This window comes from Struthio camelus, chromosome Z (assembly GCF_040807025.1).
Source record: "Struthio camelus isolate bStrCam1 chromosome Z, bStrCam1.hap1, whole genome shotgun sequence".
NCBI classification, from domain to species: domain Eukaryota; kingdom Metazoa; phylum Chordata; class Aves; order Struthioniformes; family Struthionidae; genus Struthio; species Struthio camelus.
Window position 1 is genome coordinate 40,300,499 of NC_090982.1, and position 18,361 is coordinate 40,318,859.

Below are 18,361 nucleotides of genomic sequence, written 5' to 3' on the forward strand. Positions count from 1 at the left end.
ATTTATTCTTTTGAAACCACATCATTTTGTCATCTATACGACAGCACCACATAACCTAATGGCATCATACAAATAATAAATAGTAATTAAAAGGAGAGATGATGTTACCAAAAGAAAATAACAGATACACACATCATTGCCTGTAAGTTTCTAGTATGTAATGTGCTAAATTATTATTCTCAACTCAGCTTTCTTTCAGGGGAAGACAATCAGCTTGTGTCCAAAAAAGGAAAAAAGTCAACACTTGGGGTATGTAACTGCAGATTCATAACGCACCTAACATCTTTCCAAAAGGAATATCCCTATGGATGTATAAACTTTCATTCCACACACCAAACAAAATTAGAACTAGGCACAGTTTTTAAATGTGACTTCCAACTTGTTCAGGGTTGGACAAAAAACAAAAGAAAAGACAATCCGCTGTATTTATTTACCAAACTACCAAACAGAGATCCCAAGTGCTTCAGAAATTCTGAAATGGCAGGCACATAATCACTACATTTAAAGACAATCGTACTATACTTACTGCTTTAGTTTACTGGGTGCAAGCACATAGTGTATTCGTAAAAGACCTAAATGTATAACTGGTCTGTCGATACATGAACAGAAACTCGCTCAGAATTCAGAAAGAGCAGAGAGAAACTAGATTCTGTTTAGTCCAAATCGAGGATGTATTTTAGCTTGCCCATGTTAGTCTTACGTTTGCTATATTGTAACAGAATGCCAAATGTTGTATTTGAGAAAAATCCACTAGGAAATCATGGTTTTTCATTGAATTGCTTTTGTATGCTGCCAAATCTGTTATGAAAGTGCCATATATAAAATAATACAATACATGAAACTGTGCTTAGGTATCTGGCACAACAGAGTGATTTACACAAGAAAGAATTATTTGGAAGAAAAAAGTAAGACCTGCAGAAATCCCACCCTGGTGCATTTTTAAAAAAAAAAAAAACAGTAAAATCTTGAAATAATTGATCTTTATTTTAAGCCCGTTCAGGAGACTACTACTTAGACACAAGTTTAATTAGAAACATATGAATAAGCCTGTCTCTATTCACCAGGGAGCGTGGCGTATCTGTAAGCACATACTTACATGCTATTTGCATCACAAGCTCAAATATAAATCCCTCTGTGCGCGAGGCTGAGTGCTTTGAACTACCACTAAGCACCTCCCTGATGAGGAGAGCACAGTTAGATAGCGCAGCAGCCCAAGTCACTGATCTAGCAGATAGCTCCCGTTTGCTTCTCATATCTCATTCCCAACTCCCGTGTTTGCAAATTCCTCTATTTTTTGCGGCAACGTCTCATTTGCTTCCAGAAACGGCACAAGGCTGCTGTTCAGCTGTTAACTAAAACCTGGCGCCCTCCCCCTTGCCCCGAGCTTATTTTACATTAAGTCTCTAAAATAAGGGAAGGTGTGAATTACCAGGAGAGAGGGTTGGAAAGGTTTAGGATCAGTTTTTGGCTTCTCTGCTTAATTAGCCTTGCTAGGAACAGAATGATGTTCAAATAGTCACCTTTAAGTTACAATTCTTCCTACCCAGCTTCCCACGCTTCTTTGAACCTAAAAGAAAAAAAACACATTTATATAGTAGCTAAGAACCTCTCACAGCTTGGAGGAAAAAATTGGGCAAGTGACTACAGAATTGTTCACTCCCCATATCTCTGCATTGAGAAACGGCTGACAACTCACAAGGTAGAAGGCTCTTTATGAGATAATCTGCTACTTGCGAGAACAATATTAAAAATCACTTTTTTTTCCCCCACAGCGTTTTAGGTTGTTAATGGCCAAACACAAAAACAGTAACTCCTGAAGTTATTCCCTGCAAAGCTTTGGAAACTCTAGACTCTACAATGTAGTTTATGCAATATAATAAAGCAAATGTATCTGAGGTAAGGATATCCTAGATTTTTAATTCATTTCTGACTTCATTTGTATTTTACCGTATGCTCTTTTTCTGCTTGATCTCTTTGCAAAATCATAAATGGTCTAAACTTGTGAGTAAATTTGTAGCTGATCTGGTCTAGCCCTTTACAGAATTGGACACTTAAATCTCTATACGTGTAAAATCCTCCCCACAAATGTTTTAAAAATATGTGATATACTGAACAGAGCCCTTATAAGCCACCCAATGCTTCAGCTTTCGTGCAAAAGCGAATGAATCTGTTCTATTTCCCAAAATCTCGCCAAATTTGTTTTGCCATTTTACTTCATGACACAACATGACCTTAAAACTGTTTAAGTTTTTGTTTTTTTGTATTTTTCATTTTTTTTCAAATTACAGTTCTAGCATATGCTGAGACAATCAACATACAAACACTGCTGGTCTCTAAAAGTGAAAAACATTATTGGTAGACAAAATTATGAAATCTGAAGTATACCAAGGATAAAAGCTTGAAAAAAGCCATTGTAATTGAAAATGGAATTGTTATACTGAACCAACGTATATGATATCTGAGCTTTTTTTTTTTTTATTGATACTGGGAATATTTTGGTTCCCTTCCCTTCATGATTGCACCAGGGACACCTCCACAGTGAGTGCTACGAAGCCTCCAAACCATTATATAGCACCTGGGTTCAGATTTACTTTTGGTTTTGAAGCTCATTCCAAGAACGTTGAAAATTTCATCTAGTAGAGGAGCATTTTCAACTGGAGCCAAGCCAACAGATCAAAAATATCAATGGACTGTAACTTGGACTTCTGATTAGTTTTTCCAGAAACCAGCAAGCTATTAAATCAAATACCCTAACGAATAAATATTATCTTTTTGTGTCGCTCCTTACAATAGGATTTGTAAATAGACTGCAATTTTGTTTAAAATATGTCTAACCACCTCTGTCTTTTAAGCCCATAATATTGAATTCAAGAGTGCTGTTAGTTTAACATAGTTTTCCCTACTGGCTTATTTCCATAATGTATATTTGCAGATACACAACACTTCTTGTTTGTTTTTTGCGTGTTCTTTGTTTTGCCAGAATATCTGTGCCAATTGCAATGCTGTCAAATGAAACTACTTGCATGAAAAAGTGCACACAGTGTGAGGCATGAGACTATGGAAATGAAATGCCCTTTGGTCTGAGGAGGCTGACACTGACCCAGATACAGTTCTTGATCGCTTTCCATCCCACACAATTTCTATTACAGCCATGTTGAGATCAACTTAGCCCAGTCCAGCCAAATCTAAGGATTACATCTGGGTCCTTTGAGTCATGCTACAAAAAAAGGTGCAACAATAAACAAGTCCATGTGCATTCTCAGTCATAACTATGGGCAGAAGAACCCTTGAGATTCCTCACTTTGGTATTAAATAACAATTATAAAGGCTTTGAGAAATAAAGCAATACATGGTGGGACTCGAAATGTTAACAGTCCCAAGTAACTTGTCCATTGAAATAAGACTCATCCCTAGTCATAAATAAATAATCTCTTTCCTGGTCTCACTTTCATGCCAGGATCAATATCTCTTAACATCTTACTTATTTTATTACTGCTTTTGGTTTTCTGGGACTGATTGAAAGTTGCTCAGAGGAAATCTTTGGTTTTGCTTAAGTGTCCGTGACATTTAATCATGACTTTCCTTGCAGTTTAATTCCAACCAGTCAATCAGTTAATCCACTTCAATTGATTCTGTGCTCTCTGTTATTGGCTTGCACTCATTGGGCATCCTCTGGTGTCGACTCAGCTGGGTGGCTTGTGTGAAGCTCCTCTCACACCTCTCGCACCTGGTGAAGGCAAGAGAGAAAATTGAGACCGGGGAGCTGCTCTTGGGGGGGGGGGGAGGGGGGGGCGAGCAATGGGCTTCGTCTCATCCTGCCTAATCGGAACAGACACTCAAAAGTGGCTTCAGATTTTACTGGCTCAAGAGGTTTAATTGGTGGCTACTTCCAAGGCCTTGATGCCTATGATGGGACAAGGCCTGTCTGATTCAGAACACAGGAATCTGTCAATAGGCAGGGGGAAGGTGATTTCTCCAGAGAGGCCTGTCCTGCTGGAGCTCTGATCACTGTCAGTTCAAATAGATAAAGAACAAAAAGAGATTTTCAGGAGTGAGCCATCAAAGAAGCGGCTTGTCTGCAGTTTTCTGCTCTGTAACCTCTAGGAGAAATTGATGACAAATAGAATTTCACCTTCTGCTAATTTAAAATCCACAATTGCCTATCGGAGGAAGAGAAATCACACAGCAATAATCGTTCAGCGTTAGAACAAGAGAAAACTCTTTGTTTATCTGATCTGGCTATGCACGGGGGTTCATTTTAAACAGGCACACAGAGTTAGCGATTACTTAATTATCTGAAAACATCCATAGCGTTTGACAAATTTGTGGGTCGAGCAAGAAAGAACTCGTAACAGTCACCAGTGTTTGCTTCTCCGTCCTTTATGTCTTCTCTCTCCCTTCCCTGTCCTGTCTTTAGAGAGCTATAATCTGCAACGAAAATAACGTGTGAATGAATGAACAAAGCTACTGCATTTCTAAGGGGATAGGATGGGGATGTTGCTAGCTTGGAGCGAATCCTCTACCCCTGCTCTAAAAGGGACTTTATTGTATCTAATCTCCCAAATACTAGCCTCTTAATTTGCATTCTGAACACCAGATAGAGGTGTTTGATGAGTAGCAAGTATGGATACAGCAGATTCTCCTTGTAAGGCACTCGCTCCAAAGGCCACCTTTGATTTAATGGTGCTGTGTGATGTTTTATCTTCAAAGAAGATTATCATAAAAGCATCGCCATGATGAATTCTTCACCTTCAAAGCAGAAGTGAGGAAGACAATGGCCTCAGCTAATTCATATTCATCTTTCTCTCGTCACTGATATGAATGATAGAAAGTGAACTGTCACTGAGCTAGCTGTTTACCAAAAAAAAAAAAAAAGGGAAAAAAGAGAGCAACAGAGAGAGGAAAGAAAGATATTTAAGATATTTACACATGTGCACAACTGTGGCATGTTTTAGTAAGTAATTTTTGCTTCAGGAACATTGAGCACAGACATAACAGAGTCATTCATCCAAGCTACTGTACCAATCTAAAATGTCAACACTTTTAAGTTGTGTTTCTTTGATTGTCTTTCAGGGAATATTTTTAGCAGTCTGTTCCACTGCTAAAAACTGCACTGTGATCTTGACAAATGTAAAATGTCAGCTTTAATGTATCAGACCTATCAGCTCAATGAAAATAACTCAGAAGTATTGATTACTTAATGATTTTTGGTGTATTCATTAACGTCTGTGTGCAGATCATCCACTCTCCAGAGCTCCTGAAGTGCTGATGACACATTAGTGTGCTGCTGATTGTTTATTAGAAAACTGATTAGTTACTGGATTAGTGTGTCAAAATATACTACCTTTCGTTGCCTGACAAACTTTCAAATTTTTACATTTTTTTTATAAACATACATATATATTTATATATGTGTGTATATATATATATATATCACAGAGGAATTAGAATCAATTTTAAGGCTGGGGGGGTTAACTTAGTCTATGTGAGATATTGCCATCTACTTGAACTTGACAGTTTTGTTATTTTGACATCTACAAAGACAAGCGTTGTGCTTGCTGAGGAATAGGAGGTTTAGCTCCTTGGATAACCAAGCTGTAAGAGACACAGCTACAAGAAAAACAGCCACCTGCAAACCAGGTGTGGCAACAGCAGACTTCTAAGCATCTGGCCCAAGAAGTGGCATATACTCAGTCAGGAGACTCAGGTGCCACATGGGAACCAGAGAAAGCCTATAAGGTGATTGGAACACTTACAGGTACTCTGTATAAGCTGGCCATGGAGCTGGGGCAGACCTCCTTACCCTTTCTGGAGCTTGCCTGGGACTCTGCACCACTCAGCACCTTACACTGCCCTCAGAAGAATGGAGCAAGGCTCACTGTACTCCTTTTAAATGAGATTTCCCACCTTTCAGCCACTAGCTGCTTCTCCCTGGAGAGCGCCCTGCCTTCCGAGCTATGGTCTACTCTGGGACACTTTCATACAGATGCACAAAAGAAGGCTGTATCATGCTGCTAGAGAGAGAGAGAGAGCAAAGAATTAATCTGGTGCTAAGAGCATCTGCCCTTTGGACAGGAGGGACGTGAGCGCCAAGCCTGGCTGGTCTGGCTGTACTGTCTGCGCTATGCAGCCCTTGGGCAAAAGTCAGAATAAAGCCTTTGACGAGGCACCTAATGCCCGTAGGTAACCCTCAGGTAGTACCCAAGGTGCCTAGCGTTTTCTAGGCATTTTGATAGAGTGTGAGTGGCATTTTCTGGATTACAGGTTGGGATATATATTATTATAGTACCTGGATTACAGAAAGGGACCTGTGTTAAGCCCCCAATTCCTCTTTTCAATTTGGCCCAAAGAAGTCGTTGTCAGATACGAACTGATAGGAAAGTTGAGGATAATAGCGTCACAGCAGTCAGCATAACATCTCCTGGTAAATGGGAATGCGAGGAAAAACAGGAACACTTTTTTTTCTTCTGAACTATGCTGTAGACTTTCTCTGTAACAACCATCCCTCCCAGCCCATCACAGCAGAATAACTGCTGCAGTTACCCATATCTACGAGCCTGGTGAGCGTGAGTGCGTGCATGTGTGTGTTTATAAATTAAACACATGTAGCTTATAACGTGTTGGAATGTTTAATAGTAGCCAAAACAATTAAAAAGGAAAAACAGTCCATCTCTCCCTTGATCACTCACAACGTAAACACTTGGGACTCAACCTGAAGCCTGGCTATTAGACTTCAGACAAATTTTTGGATAAGCCTCAACTGCAGAGCAGTTGAGCCATATTGCTTCCTACCAGCTGAGCTGCCACTTAATTTCCACTTAGGCCATCTGATGGTATTTGAGAGTAATTTGAACAGTCCCTGGACACAATACCAGATTCGATTTAAGTAATTTAAGACTCCTTATTAAATTAGATGCCATCACTGAAAGCTGTATCCTTCCCCTCTTTTTTATAGCACATGGGCCTTTATTTTAATTGTAAGGAGTACTGTGGTACTACAACATTCAGCTCCATCATTCGCAAGACTGACTTTTACAATCAGATTTCTCTCTTCACGTGGTTTGCTTGGTTGGAGGGGAGGTAAACAAAAGGCAACTTTTGTGCTTCTGAATTTCAGAAACAACGTTGACAGCAATGGTTCTGCTGGGTTTTCACTACAGTTTGGCTAGACAGCCCTCATTGTCATTGGTCTGTTTGTGTTGCCTTCAAAATACTGACATTAAGAATTATAATCAGGATCAGTTTAACTACCAAGTCGATGTCAACAACTTCAGTGCACAGCTTCAGCTGAAGAAAATATTGAGGGTCCACTTTAGGAAAAAAATATTTTTGTTTGATATTTTCAAAATAAACAAAAATTTTAAGATTTCATTCAAAATTATATTTAACATTAAATTTGAAGCTAATTTGAAAATCTTACAACAAAACAAAACAGAACAAATCTGAGATGCCAGTGCAGGTACAATGTCTATATTCAACCTGAAATGAATGCTTCCCAGCTTTGCATTTCAGTAAGAAAAATGAAGAAAAAACACCTGGCTTATTCCAATCTAAAAGAATCTTTTCTCTTGTTTTTTTGGGCTGGCTATGGGAAATTAGATGTTTCCACAGTGCTGATACTGCAAGCAGTGATATTAGTTCTTTTAACTAGCCTCTAATTTTGCTGAAATGGGAAAGATCACAGCAGAAGAATTTGAGAAAATGGGGCTGGCCAATAGTTTTCCAGTTTCTCCTACCTTTTAACTTGCTCAAGAGCTTTGTTCCCAGACTAGCAGCCATAGTGGAGACTTCAGTAAGATAAGGATACACAAAATCATTACAATGGTGAGGCTGACTTGATAGCTTGTGATGACATGAAAAGAAATCCCTTCCAACTGGACCTGCTGTCCGGGCAATGTAGCTAAAGCTTTGACTACAGATAACGATGCTAAGTGAGGTTATCTATAAGGAAAAGCAAATAGAAAAGTCTTCCACCATATAGCCAAAGTTACCTAAGACCTATTAAAAAAAGGCCTTCTCACATAGGAAGCCTTTTAACCAATCAGAGATTTCCTCTTAAATAACAATTAATTTGAAATGTTTTAGACTACTTTCACCACGTGTTCACCATTTTTTAAAACCACCTTCTGAAAATAACATGCACACAAATAATGTTTGACATTGCCTGCCTAATCCATACACACCACAATTTGTCCAAATACCAGTTACAAGAATAACTGGCTTACTGCACTGGAAATTCATGAGTTATTGATGAGAAATTCAGGGTTCATGCAAGTTAACTGTGCAGCTGAGTGCCTAATTTTCACCTATGAAATCGAACTTAGTAATACCTTAAAACGATGCCTTTTTAATATAACTTAGCTAGAATTTAAATAATTCTACGCTTTCCAAGCACTTCTACAGGATCTCTCTTGTTAGCAGTAAAAATATTATTCAACAGAAGTACGTACATTGCCAGAAATATAGACCTTCTTGAGGTACAGAACGTTTATCTCAACGGACTTTTTGGTTTTGCACTTTTTAAGAAAGCATACACTCAGAACCCCTTTGCAAAAATACACTTCAAATCTAAATTGCACCGTCAAGCCACAAAAATATTATCTGTCCTGCTTATGGCTCTTTTTTCCTGGAAACTACTGCTACATTTTTCTTAGTTTACGCAGTATTAGGTCTTGGACCCCTCCTTTTCAAAGGAGGATCTAAATGGTGATGAGACATCGAGATGAGCTGCAGCTATCTTTATTTTGCTCTAGCGAAGAGGGTGAATTGATTTCTGGATAAGCTGTCTGCCCCTCCTCCCTCGAACGCGAGTAGTCCTGCACAGAAGACAGCTCTGCCTTCGTCAACAGCCGGCAGGACCAGGGCATGTGTGTCTCCTTATCTGACTAGCAGGGATGGGAGAAACCACAGCTCCAGTTTTAGCTCCATGTGAAATTACCAGTCGGCCTCCTCCAAAGACCTCACTGAGTCGTCTGGAGAGCAACTGGAACTGCTGTTTCTTGTATTTAAGGAAGGAACTAAATAAAACCCTATGAGAATGACAAATTCTCCCTTACATGATAAAGAAGCAGCACAAAGCATGCATATTTTTTTGTTGCTCTGCACTGCGCCTTTAGAAAGGGCACAAACGCCTTCGTAGAAGCAGTGAAAAATAAACACATCCCAGAGCATTGGTTAATTGTAGTATGTACGTTAAGCCCTCTCTTTCACAAATGAAACTGTGCTGTCCTCAAGACCATTTTGGAGAAGGGGAAAAAATTACCACACCAAAGGGGAAAAATAATGACTCTAAATGGGGCAAAATAGCAGATCTATTGGAAACATGACAAAAACAGGATGTTAAGGAAAAAAATTAAGTGGAGTCAACAAGGTTACACATAAGTAACACCTTAACATTAAAAGAAATCTATTCTCCATTTTGACCTGGAAACCTCTTCCATTAATTACTAAAATCTATTTACACAGCAACTAGATAAAATCAATCTGACTGCTCGCACTATTTTTGGCTTCGCTTTCTACGGGCTCTCAGCACGCACCAGACCGGCTCTGGTGGAGTCGTCGTCAAGACACTCTGCGTTTCCATGCTTCGCCACCTACAGCGCTACCCCAGCCGTGATTGCTGGTATGCAAACTCTCCCGCACAGGATACGCAGCATTTGGTGCCCGGCTCTGTCCTCCTGCCCCCAGCAGACACATGTATGGAGGCCACGCATCCTTTCAGCCATATATGGAGGTAAAGCATCTCTAGCGGTATCTCTGCTGTGCTTGTACTGAGGGAGAGGTCCTGACAGCCCCCCGGGGCTCAGCTCTCTTACATTAACCAGACATAGAGTACGGGGAGGCAAAAGGGGAATACGAAGACAAACGTCAAAAAGTACACTGAGGACGCACCGTCCTCCGGTGAAGGGGGAAAAGTCACACACCTTCTTCAACCCTTATTCCCTTTCCTCCTAGGAACATCGGGGGGTTTCCGAGAGAGCTAGGTTTCGTTACATTATCTTTCTTCCGCAGCGGGATCGGTTCCAGGTACCATATGCACATGAATCTGTGTCTGTCAGTTAGCAAAGACGCAGACATGAATATGGTTTAAAAAAAAAAAAAAAAACAAAACCAAAAGCGTTCTGCCTCTGAGCGCACCTTCTGTTAGGTAGGCAGAGCTTTGCACAACTTAAAGGAACATCTACCTGGTTCAGCTGTGCTGTGGCTGGAGGTGACAACGGAAGAGAGAAAGTTTCTGAGACTGAAATTTGTTCTTGGCTTTATTTTCAATAAACAGGAACTGCAAAAGTCGGCAGAGTCTGTTTAATTAAAAAACATCTGGACCAGGAGACGTATTTCTTTTTTTAATCATTCGAACAGCTAAACATTTGCAATTTATTATTATGAGCTTACCAGACTTATACCACAAGACAGAGTTGTGTTTTTTGTCTAAAAAAGGAGACTAAAAAAGGATGTGCCCCCTCCCCCCAAATATGTAACCAGATCCAAATTAGCTGCTACGTGAAGCTGCATCTACCTCAGCATATTGACATCAAAGAATCATATCAATCTTTTTACAGCGCAGGCTGTCCCAGCCTTGAGTCCGTTTTCAGCTACGGTTCCCTGACGGTAGCTTAGCTGTCATTTAATTGAAACAATCAAGCTCTCATCAGAGGACAGGAAATTGCTCTGGGCGCGCAAGCTACGTGAAAACAAGCCCCGTTTAATTCTGATTTTAGTCACACCACTAATGGGTTTGTCTGGTGCTCTGACCTCGGCTTTCAGGGGAACCTCTGCTACGTGCCGGTAGGGACCGGCGAACGGCAGCTACGCCTTTCCCTCTCGGCTCGCGGTTGGCAGACGCTGCTGTACTTACTTGAAGGGTTTTTCCCCGGTGTGCGTCCGGATGTGATTGTTGAGCGTCGTAGCACCGGCAAAGGCACGACCGCAGTAGCCGCACTTGAAAGGCCTGTCGCTGGAGTGCGTGACCACGTGGTTCCTCAGCTCCGAGGGCTGCGAGAAGGACTGGGAGCAGTGGCCGCACTGGTAGGGCCTGCAACGGGACACAGAAACACCACGCCGTCAGCGCTGTCTGCGGTAGCCAGCGGGAAGCCACGCGGGTAGGAACATCTACTCTTCCCAGTGATTTCCAAAGAGAACGGCGGGCGCAGCTCCCTGGGACTTTTCTGGGAGACCCAGGGCAACTCTGCAGGACCTTCTAAGCAAACGCAAAGTCCCCACGCAGAAACCCGAGAGTCTACGGGCACTACGCACCGCAAAACAGGGCATTAAGAAACAAATCACCGCTCCCCACCCCTAAAACAAACCATGATTCAGCAAGGTAACAATCCTGCACTGTACTTCATATTCCTTCCTTATTTCTCCCAAAGTTAACATGGCACTTCCTACTCACAAAAAAAACCCAAACAAACCAAAAACAAAAAAACAAACAAACAAAAACCTCGCTCATTTGAGTTAACGGCCTCCAGGAATCCTCCATCTATTGGTGCCAGCCACCGACCTGCCTATAAACGCATGTCCGATTTTTGTAAGTATATTCCACTTGGATTCGGTGACTGCTCCCAAGAAAGTTTTTCCCATTGCTTTGGACAGAATGAGAAATCTAGGCTTTCTTTTTTTTTTTTTTTTTTTTTTTTAAATAAAGATCACCTTTTGCAACGGGAGACATTGGGGAAAAAACAACCAACCAACACGTCTATTATTTTTTCCGTTTTCTTGCTGCTAGTGAAAATGTTTGCATTTAATTAACAGGTTTCCCCATCCCAGATGGAAAATGCCTTTTTTGTGATCCTGAAATGAAACCCATAACTTTGTTTCTCTGCCTTCATAGTCAGTTAAAAAACAAACAAAACAACCAAAACACCACAGATTGTGATGCTACAAATTCAGAATCATAACAAACATACTGCAAACATAGAAAGAAAAGGATGCGAGACAGCAAGATGAGACAAGACTATGGCCAAAACGCAAACACCATCACTAACTGAAAAGTGGTAAAGTGTGAAGAAACCATGAATATACACTTCTGGTTGTAAAAGAGATTTGATATCAACAGTGTTTTGCCTTATCATATCTGACTTAAGTTAGTGGCAGAGCCCTAAGTGTTCACGAGACCTTTTGTTAGGAAAAATAAGAATTTTTCTGGAAGGATTTTGTTTTTTTTTTTTTTATTACAGTGCTCACTAATTTAAAAGCACAGCTCTTGACGTCTGCATTTCTAGAAGCAATGGCCAACACCAACTTAATTGCTCTTTAAGAAACGTGTACGTTAAAATGGCTAGAAATCAAAACTTAAGAGAAGGAGACAATGGTGACCGAGCACGTACAACAATTCAATTAAGTGCAAAATAAAGCGAACTATCTCATTTGTCAAGCGAGCTGCTTAATTGTGGCTACTTGCACCACTGCTCACAAACACTATTATTTTACAGCGCTTCAGAGCACTGAACACTGATTGTAGAATTTTTTAGCTTGATTAATAGCTCAGGATTGGTCAATAACGCAATAGCGTGCAGTTTTAATTACTCACATTTGAGAAATCTAACTGCTCTCCAACAAGTTTGAAAGACACATACAAAAAGCTGTGGAAACGTTACTTAACCTGGATTAAAAATTGCGGAAGCGCACGCAAAACACTATTTTACATGAACAACAACAACAACAACTTCTGAATATCTGCTTCTATTATCGAAAGACAGGTAGTAACATGGTTTTTTTCAGCCTTCTCCTTTCTTCAAGCGCATGGTTAGTTTACACGGGAAACATTTATCAAACCTGACATGAAAATTCAAGTGCTGGTAAAACAAAGATGATTTGTGAATGCAGACTTAAAAAAATTGTTTGGTTATTTCCAAATTAAGCACTTTTAAGCAAAAAGAACATATTAAGATATTCTCTATCCAAGAAACATTGATTTTTTTAATGGTGAAAGGGACCATTAACATCTATTAGCCTCTGGTTATCTATTTTTAACAGCTACCGCAATAAACGATATACACACTAAATAAAACCAATCAATCTTTTTTTTTTTTAAACAATGTGATTAATTTCCTACTGTGAAAATTCACACCATTATTTGTACGTAAACAGTCAAAATTCCAAATCTGTAATAACTGAGCCTTCAGATGCCAAATAAAATGTTTCTACCTCCTACACTGGCTCAGAACAGACTTGTTTACAAAGCATATTAATATATGCACCCAAAATACATTTCACTGGCTGATGCACAAGATAAACAGCTTTGTTTAAAAAAAAGAAAAAAAACCACCTATTATTAGCTTGCTTAAAATGTATTTTTTCCATTCATAAAAATCTGGGCAGAAGAGCTATTAAAGGACTGCTGCCTCCACCCCCTTTTTAGGGATGCATTTCTACAGTTTACACGTAGGTGAATCTGATTAATTCCAAAATGGGCAGAGTAAGTAATTTTTTCCAAGTTAGATACATGACACAAATTAAGCAAAGCTCATTTTAAAGGGAAAACCAATATACGCATTCAGGCACACTAACAATTTATAAACATCGCATCTAATTTGCGCTGTGGGCTGCTTCAAATACTCAGAACTGCGGGAACTTTCAGACACAACAATATTTTTCCAAGAGCAAAAAAAAAAAAAAAGGCATTCAATAAGTTGAGAAGTTATCATTTTGTTTTCTGGTAACTATTTTATTGCGCTCAGAAATTTCTCTTGGCAGAAGATAAAATCAATATGCTGCTTCTGGGGGAAAAAAAAAAAAAAAAAAGGCGGTGCAGAGCGATGCTCGGTTCGGCGAGTACAGCGACACCGGCAGAGCAGGGCTCTCTTTGATGTAAGAGTCTTCTCTCTGGTGCTACTTTGCTTGGCACGGGGACACCAAATTCAGGTGATGACTTCACCCTCCGTGTCCTGAGGGGTGCAGACAGAAGGTGCAGGAAAAGAGAAACAAAACCAGTGCTCTTCACAGACTGTATTTGCAAAGAGCTGCAGCTAGGCTGAATGTGGCCCCAGCCCCCTAAAAAGCGCATTGCTGCTGGAACAGCTGAGAACGTATTTTCACACCTTGCGCTCCGTGGTATCGACATGAATATAAGCCCAGATGCAGGTTGGTGCTCCAGAAAATAAGTGTTCAGTCAAAATGAATGTCAGCTACTTCATTTGTGAAAGCCTACATATCTACATTACGCCTTTGCACAAGTACATGCAGATTTGCAAGCATAAATGCAATGAAACAGGCGCACCAGGGCTTGAAAGCACGTGCCGACTATCTGGAGAAGTACGTCTTTCTATAAACATCTGTTATCTGCATCCACCTGAAATAGCAGAGCTTTGAATCTCTGCTTCATAGCATTTACCATGAAGGATCTTGCAGTGCCTTCCAGTTGTTAATTCAGCCGGATCAAACTTCTTATGAGACAGTATTTTATTCTTCAAAGGAAGTTACATTTAAGAGCAGCTAAAGTGATGTTCATACAGGGATGTGCTGACAGTCATTAAAAGCAGTTCTAATGCTTTTAACACCTAGCTACATATTTTCCTGGTTCTCTGTCTTCCTGATGGGGCTTAAAGGAAGGACAGCTACTTACCCAGAAGCAAATTCTAACGTCAGAAAAATGACCATGTTGTCATTGGCCCCATGCAGCATCAATCAATTACGCAGCTTTACTAACTTCTGCAGACAGACTTACAGCATTAGCTTGTCAACGTGTGGCGTCCACCAGCTTCTTCCAGAGATCCTAGTCTCACGGTTCCTGGCTATATGAGCACTGCTATAGGCACATAGGCTATTTCAAGGGAAACCTCAGAAAGAAGTACATGTAACACAGTAGTTTTCAGGTTTTGTGATTACTTGGGAGTTTTACATCTTGCAAGTTCCTCAAGTTGCGTTTCCAAAGTCTCAGAAACCGATCAAGAATGTTTTTGGCTGCCCAATTTAGATAATCTCTTAAATGACTTTGCTGTTTGGTGATTTCTTTCCCGATTATATGATTTCCCCACGTTCGTAGCCAATTTCTTCTGGGTAAAATTGCATCATGTAGGTCACCAGGGAAAAGCCCATGTTCCCCTACGGTGCTTAACTGAGTATCACCGATACCCACGCTTTCGGTGGCGGCAGGTAGGTAACACATTAGGAGATAACAGATAAACCCATTCCTTCGCAGCTGGAAATACTGCTGACAGACAACTGTACATTTGGATTGATTCTTTTTAGATTTGCATTTAGCAAGATAGCCATAGCCCTTTATCTATTTATCGTTTACTATTCCTCTGCTGGTACAATGTACTTTCCAACCTCAAAGTCCTACGTAAATCCAGCCACTATAAACTATTGCCTACATCATAAAGTGGAGAAGAATGCTTGAAGGGGGCTGAATCATGACAGTCCTGAAAAATCTGGGAATTATATTCCACTGAATTTTCAAATTCTTTGTTTTACAGTGAGCTGGTTTTGTAGTGAGGCCTCTTCAGAAACGCATTCGCTATCTTCAGGGGTCAGGTGGCATCCCAGCGCAAACTTTAGGAGATGAGTTGCTCGTACCTGTAACACTATCACTGAAACACCGTCAAATCAGGGAGACAAAATGGCACGTTGTTCTCTTTTTCTTTCCCCCCCCGCTTAGAAAAAGCTAGAAAAGCACCAGCTGAAAGAAGAGACTGACACACAGCTGAAAGCACTTTTCCCACTGTTGAGGGCTAAGGAGAGCAAGCCAAACAATCTGGTTGATGTCAAAGCATCAGGGTGGGACACAGCCGAGAACAGAGCAGACCACTGCACCTCGGGCAGCGTTTCACAGCGTTATGGGGGGCAGCTGCCATACCACAGCCGCTAGAAGAGATGAAAGTGGGGCATGTTGAAAAGCTGCCATCATCAGCTTCCAGGACCAGGCCTTTGTGAATCTGCGTACAACATGCTAATCGGCGGTTTAGGAGACAGCTGAAGTCAACAGGTGCTAGGTCGTAGTTTTCCTAACAAAAAGGATACAACATTTTGCAGGATGGAACAGGGTCCTGTGCACAAATCATCTTTATAGGGTGAAGAAGAGAGGCAGTGATACAACCTGCAGGGAAAGCATCTGTCAAACATGCCAGTAGCAATGTAGTAGCCCACAGCAACTGCCTCAGAAAGGCACTCTTGCTGGCCTAGGCCCCGTTCAGGAAGCACATGGGTGAGGAAGTCTCCGCAGATGCCTTAGCCAAGGAAAAGGACCAATAAGACACTCTACCAAATTAAGAGCCTGAACCTACTGATCACAAGCATGTACCAAGGGATTTCTGCATGTGCTTTGGTCTTCTTCTAGCAAGCTGAGCTAGGAGGCCCAAGAGCAAGATGACATTCAAGGACGTTGCTAGCTCGGGCACCGAAGCCTCCCTAGCATCAGTGTGACGACGAGTGGGCTGCATGCACGCACCGACTCCAGAGCCAGCCCTGCGGCCCTCCTGCCGTGGACTTCCACCAATGCAACTCGCCAGCAAGAGCAAGCCTGGGCACAGCACGCACCAAGCCTCGGCGCCGACGGGAGAGCAGAGCCCACTGGCGATTTGGGGGCTTTCTTCCAAATGCTTGTAGAGGAACTAATAAGCCAGAAAGTTAGCTCACGTAAGCGTTGTGGAGCTTTCGAAGCCGTAGGGCAGGCGCGCTAGCCTATGCGCCCTTCAGTGTTAATCACTACAGGTGTCGGTAGTTTGCAAACTTTTGTGAAGAGATTATGCAAGAACAACCAGGAAATTCAGCAGGAGGTTTACTGTAATTGAGCAGTATTCCACAGCCACTCTTTAAACAGAAGGAGACAACTCTTGTTCACAACATTTATTTTTTGTTTGTCTGTAATGGGAGATGTTTAAATTAATTAACGGACTTGGGGACAGCATCAAGGTCAAAGACACAGAACCTATAAAGAAAAGGAAAACGCAAAATGGGCTAAGCCACGATCTTAGAGAAAAGGATCTATTAAATTGACAGCTTCAACCTTAAAGCTCTTACTCTTAAAAAAGCCTACACATTTAAGGTTGAAGTGTAATAGCAAAACACAAGGAGCACGCAGGCCAGATAACATCCACAATCCGCCAGCCATGGACACACATACATGAGGATCTTCTCTCAAATTATCTGCTTAAATACATGACAATCAATGAGAATAAAAATCACACAGATGTACACATTATATATGAAAATATGCCACAGACAGCCCCTGGAAATTGCAAGCATCTGCCTTCCCTTAACACCAATACATACAGAATAGGACGATCAAAGCGAGAAAGAAGAAAGACGTCATTAAAAAAAGAGTTGTTATTAGGAAAACAGTTGCTGTTGAAAAAATGATTACACCAAAACATAACACCGAAAATAATTAAAAAAATATATTGTTCTAAAAATGATTCATTGTGATCAAAGACTTTTGCTTACCCCTTTCTGGAACCCCCCCAAATAGGACTGTTGGGAATTTCTGCAGCAGGAAAAACAAACAAACAAAAACTAGAAAATGAATTTCTGACTCCTGCTTCAAGGAATACTTACTCAAAGTGCCTCTACCTGGGCAAGGCTTCAAAAAATCTCCCAAAGACTCAGAAAGTCTCTGGGTTCAAATCTAGGCAGATTTGAATCTTCACTCTACTCCAGCCCCATCTACCATTAGCTTCCAAGAGAAGGAGTACAAAATTTAAGAGGCAAAAAAAAAAAAAAAGAAGAAGAAAAAAGAAAAAAAACACACCCCCTCAGTGTATAGGGAGAAGTAAATTGCAGCTAAACTAGTAAATTAAAGATAATTTTAACTGAAATTAAAATTTTCCTCTCAGTATAAAACAATAAATGCAGTAGATGATCTTGGAAAGTCTCTCTTTTTTTTTTTTTTTAAACCATTTGCCTTTTAAATGAGTTATACTTCTTTCAGATAGGCAGTGAGAAAGAAAATATTTTGGGCTTTTTAAATATCTGTCCACCTTTGTGTGCTCTGGCAGACGTTCTCTGAGTCAGAGTGGCTTTAAAGTGGACTCCTGAACAGATTCAAAGATGTTTTCCCTGTACCTCACGCTGTAGGCAATCAGCATTGTTGAAGAACAAGTGCAGCGCCAGAAGACAGAGCCAAGAGTCATTTCCTAGAGGAGGCAGCTCCTGCTGCTGCAGTCACAGCAAAGATGGAACAGCCGGCGTGCCCACAAATTGCCCACAATGAACAGGGAGCTGCTTAGCAGCTGGAGCAGCGCTGCAGATACGGGTGAGAAGACCCAAACCAGAGTTGCGTCCAGTACTTTAGGCTGGCAGGCGGGTATTCTTTCACAAATTATATCTTTGTTAGCTGACTCCAGGAAGTTTTTGTACACCAAGAATTTTTCATACAGGGAAGTGAGACATATTCAAGAAATCAAAGACAACTCTTTTCCAGCCA

At 40.8% G+C, this 18,361-nt stretch overlaps 1 protein-coding gene across 1 annotated transcript in view; it reads right to left on the reverse strand.

Moving 5' to 3' along the window:
• Positions 1 to 944: 944 nt before the first annotated feature.
• The window catches only part of LOC104150296 (putative histone-lysine N-methyltransferase PRDM6), a 79,792-nt gene continuing 62,375 nt past the window's right edge, over positions 945 to 18,361 (reverse strand). The window contains exons 7-8 of the mRNA XM_068928565.1: positions 10,856 to 11,032; positions 945 to 3,727 (exon numbers count right to left, since the gene is read on the reverse strand). Of these exons, the coding sequence (XP_068784666.1) occupies positions 3,613 to 3,727; positions 10,856 to 11,032 (292 nt within the window). The 3' untranslated portion in view covers positions 945 to 3,612. The remainder of the gene's footprint in view (positions 3,728 to 10,855; positions 11,033 to 18,361) is intronic.